General features: G+C 55.8%; 1 protein-coding gene across 1 annotated transcript; it reads left to right on the top strand.

Moving 5' to 3' along the window:
- The first annotated feature begins 434 nt into the window (after positions 1-434).
- Positions 435-2,398, top strand: DICSQDRAFT_158235 (uncharacterized protein). Its single transcript, XM_007371510.1, has 3 exons — positions 435-717; positions 786-1,520; positions 1,570-2,398. The coding sequence occupies exons 1-3, from the start codon at positions 573-575 to the stop codon at positions 2,208-2,210; spliced, it is 1,521 nt and encodes a 506-aa protein (XP_007371572.1). The 5' UTR covers positions 435-572; the 3' UTR covers positions 2,211-2,398.
- Positions 2,399-3,207: the final 809 nt, after the last annotated feature.

The following is a 3,207-nucleotide window of genomic DNA, read 5'->3' as shown; positions in this document are numbered from 1 at the left end:
TATAGTTGGGTTTTGAGGGGGTTATGGGCTACCAGAACTTTAGCGCCTTCTAAGCGCCCTGATAAGTCCCAGTTAGCGAGCGCTGAACAGGCGTCTACTGACCCTTCGAGGGAGCGCTATGGGACTTCGAACACACTAACCTACCCACAACGTGGTTGAAGCATGGATGGATGCTGGGAGGACACTAGGAAGCATGTATCGAGTACTTTGTGGGTTATTGATGGGCGGAATCTCAATGTGACCACCATTACCGTATGGGTTTTGAGCCCTAGAAGGCTATGGGTTATGGGGTACTGGAGACCTATGGGTTATGGGGTCGAATTCCCCCTATCCCGACTTGGGAAAGCCAAAATCCTATGGGTTTTTACAGTTTATGGGTTACCAGGGGTATGGGTTAGGAGGGTGTCGACTGTACATGGCACTGCGCGTCTCTCCTTCGTCCCATCTGCTCGTCTCATTCTTTTCGCCCCTGCGCGAACTTGCATTCGTCCTGGTCCTCCGTCCTGCGCTATCTGTATTTATTGCTGCCACCGTATCTGGCGTGTAGGGCTGGCTCATCGCGGGCCTGGAAGATGTCATCTCCGACTCTGATTGATGATACGAACCCGATAGTGCAGTACGAGGCTGGATGGATCTGGGACCAGAATGTCAACGAAGTGGACGGGACAAGGCACGGTGCAGGTATTGCGGGCATCACGGCTTCCTTGAGCTTCGCAGGTGAGTTTGACCATCCTAATCCCATACATTGTGTATTCACCAGCGTTGGCATCGTGTCTCCTCGTCAGGGACTGGCGTCCAGGTAGTGGGGACGCTCGAATCCTCCGACCATTCCGGCCAGCCAACGACGTCGTATGCCATCGATGGAGAAACCGTTGGCACTTACACCGCGCCCTTCACGCCTTCTGGGCAGACGCACTACAACGTCACGTTTTTCTCCAAGCCCGATCTATCCTCCGGTGATCACGAAATAGTCATCACCAACGTCAATGGGACGAGCCCGAACGTCTTCTGGCTTGACTATTTTCTCGTCGACGCTGCGCCACCGTCTTCTGGAGGCGGTACCACTTCTTCGTCATCGACGTCAACGTCAACATCTACGTCAGTCACTCCTTCCGACTCACTATCGAGCACAGTCATTACCGTTGTATCTACGAGTACATACACTTTCTCCACCACATCGTCACAGGGGGTTGGGTTGCCACCGTCCTCACCATCTAATTTATCTTCCTATCCATCGTCCTCTTCATCATCTTCATCTTCGGCTTTCTCTTTCGCTAATTTGACTGCCACTCCGTTCAGCGACACCACAAACACGCTTGCTCAGGGAAGTCTCCCCACGAGTGCAACTGCTGCTCCCACCACATCCGGCGTAGGGTCAACAACTCCAGGCGCAGTACGGTCTTCTGACCACTCCAACACCCACGCAATCATTGGGGGAGTGGTAGGCGGAGTGATATTCCTCGCACTCCTCATACCTCTTTTCTTCTGGTGGAGACGACGCCAGCAGAGGTCGCTCGATGGTAAGTCGATTGTATTGTGAGACTCACCGATCGCTCAATCACCCCTTAGACGTCGATCCGTTCATTGCGTCAGCCCGCGACCACACTTGGCACAGCGGAACGCTAGCCTCCACTGGCTTCGAGTTCAAACCTTCCAAGGTTCCTGAGATGTCATTGACTGCGACCACGGCCTCCCCAACCGCGTTCCGACAGACCGTGTCGTTGAATGCTTCGGAGCTCCCTGCCGCCCATCCGTCAGAGCACGGTTCGCCCACCGTCACCCTGGGCGATACACCAGCCGCACCGACGACGTTGCCATCACACCAGTCCCCGGGCTCCCCAGCAGGGCCTCTCCACACCGACGTGAAGCTACAAGACGCAGTCCCCTCGATTCCTTTGGCGGCAGCTCAGTCCCAACCGCACATCGATCATAGTCCCGTTTCCCCCTCATCGCCCCACTCTGCCGCAGGCTCAGCTTCAGCGTCCGAGTACGCTCTCTCCGAGGCTCCGATTACGCCTGCGCCTGCAGATGCCGAAGCGTCTCGCGCGCCGTGGTATGCGCCGCCCCAGCGAGAATCGCGTGCTCATTCTCTCCTCCGTGTGCTCTCGTCGCGCAACAGGCCTGTGCAGCAGCAGCCGACGCATGATGTGGACTCGGGGCTGAGGCTGTATAACGAACCCACCTTGCCACCACCTTATACTCCGGACTAGTTGTAGGATACGCATATATATTTGTATGCGGACTGAGTGTAAGCCCCACTCTACGTCATGGCCTTACTTGACACTCTTCACATATTACGTACGCATACAGTTATATAGTTGACGTCCTATACCGTGTCTCCTAGCTCTGCTCACCACGGTATAGGTACGTATTCTCATACACATGTATTCTAGCTCTGCTCACCACGGTATAGATCTCGTTCTAGTTTTACATCCCGAGCTTCAGTGAGGAGGTTCTGTGAACCTCCTTTCACTTTTTTTAAAACTTCGAACGAACGCGCTGTCGCCACACCCGACGACGCTGCTCGACACCCAACGCCCTCAGTCAACCTGTCGCCGTTCCGTGTAACGCGCAGTCGCTTCCGCGACTTCATCAACCCGTTCCCGTTCGCCGAACTCGAAGGACACGACCTCGCCGAACAACTGTCACCCCCTGTCGAACTCAACCCAGTCGATTCCCCGGACCCCGCCAAAGAGGATAGTGACTCCTCATACTCCCTGGTCAGCTCACTCGCATCCCTGCAATCACTGTCCTCCGCGGACGCAGTTTTGGAGCCCGCGGCACTCATCCGAGACGCATATACCCAAGTTGAACCCCCCCGGGCGCTCTCCGAGTCCCCTTCCCCGTCTCCCCCCAGCTCCCCACCTGCATATATCCATCTCACCCCGCGCAACATGCCTCCTGGCGACGCTCCGGTCATGATGATCCCGAAATCGGCACCTGGAATCGGTAATGGCAACATCACCCCCTCGTCATCAACGCCTGGGAACACGGATGCCTCCAATTCTTCCGCGACCGCAACATCGCCGAAGAGGACAAGGTATTCAAGGCCTGCATGTATATCTCCCACGACATTATCCGCGACTGGTACCGCACCGACAGCTGCCGCTTCGATGGCATGGATTTCGACGAATTCCTCGCTGAGCTACGCGCGAATCACCTCCCCATCGAACGTGGGACGTCGACATACAAGACTCAGATCATGAA

This window comes from Dichomitus squalens, assembly GCF_000275845.1.
Source record: "Dichomitus squalens LYAD-421 SS1 unplaced genomic scaffold DICSQscaffold_112, whole genome shotgun sequence".
Classification (NCBI taxonomy): Eukaryota; Fungi; Basidiomycota; class Agaricomycetes; order Polyporales; family Polyporaceae; genus Dichomitus; species Dichomitus squalens.
Note: the sequence above shows the minus strand (reverse complement) of the source record. Positions and strands in the feature narration are given on the sequence as shown.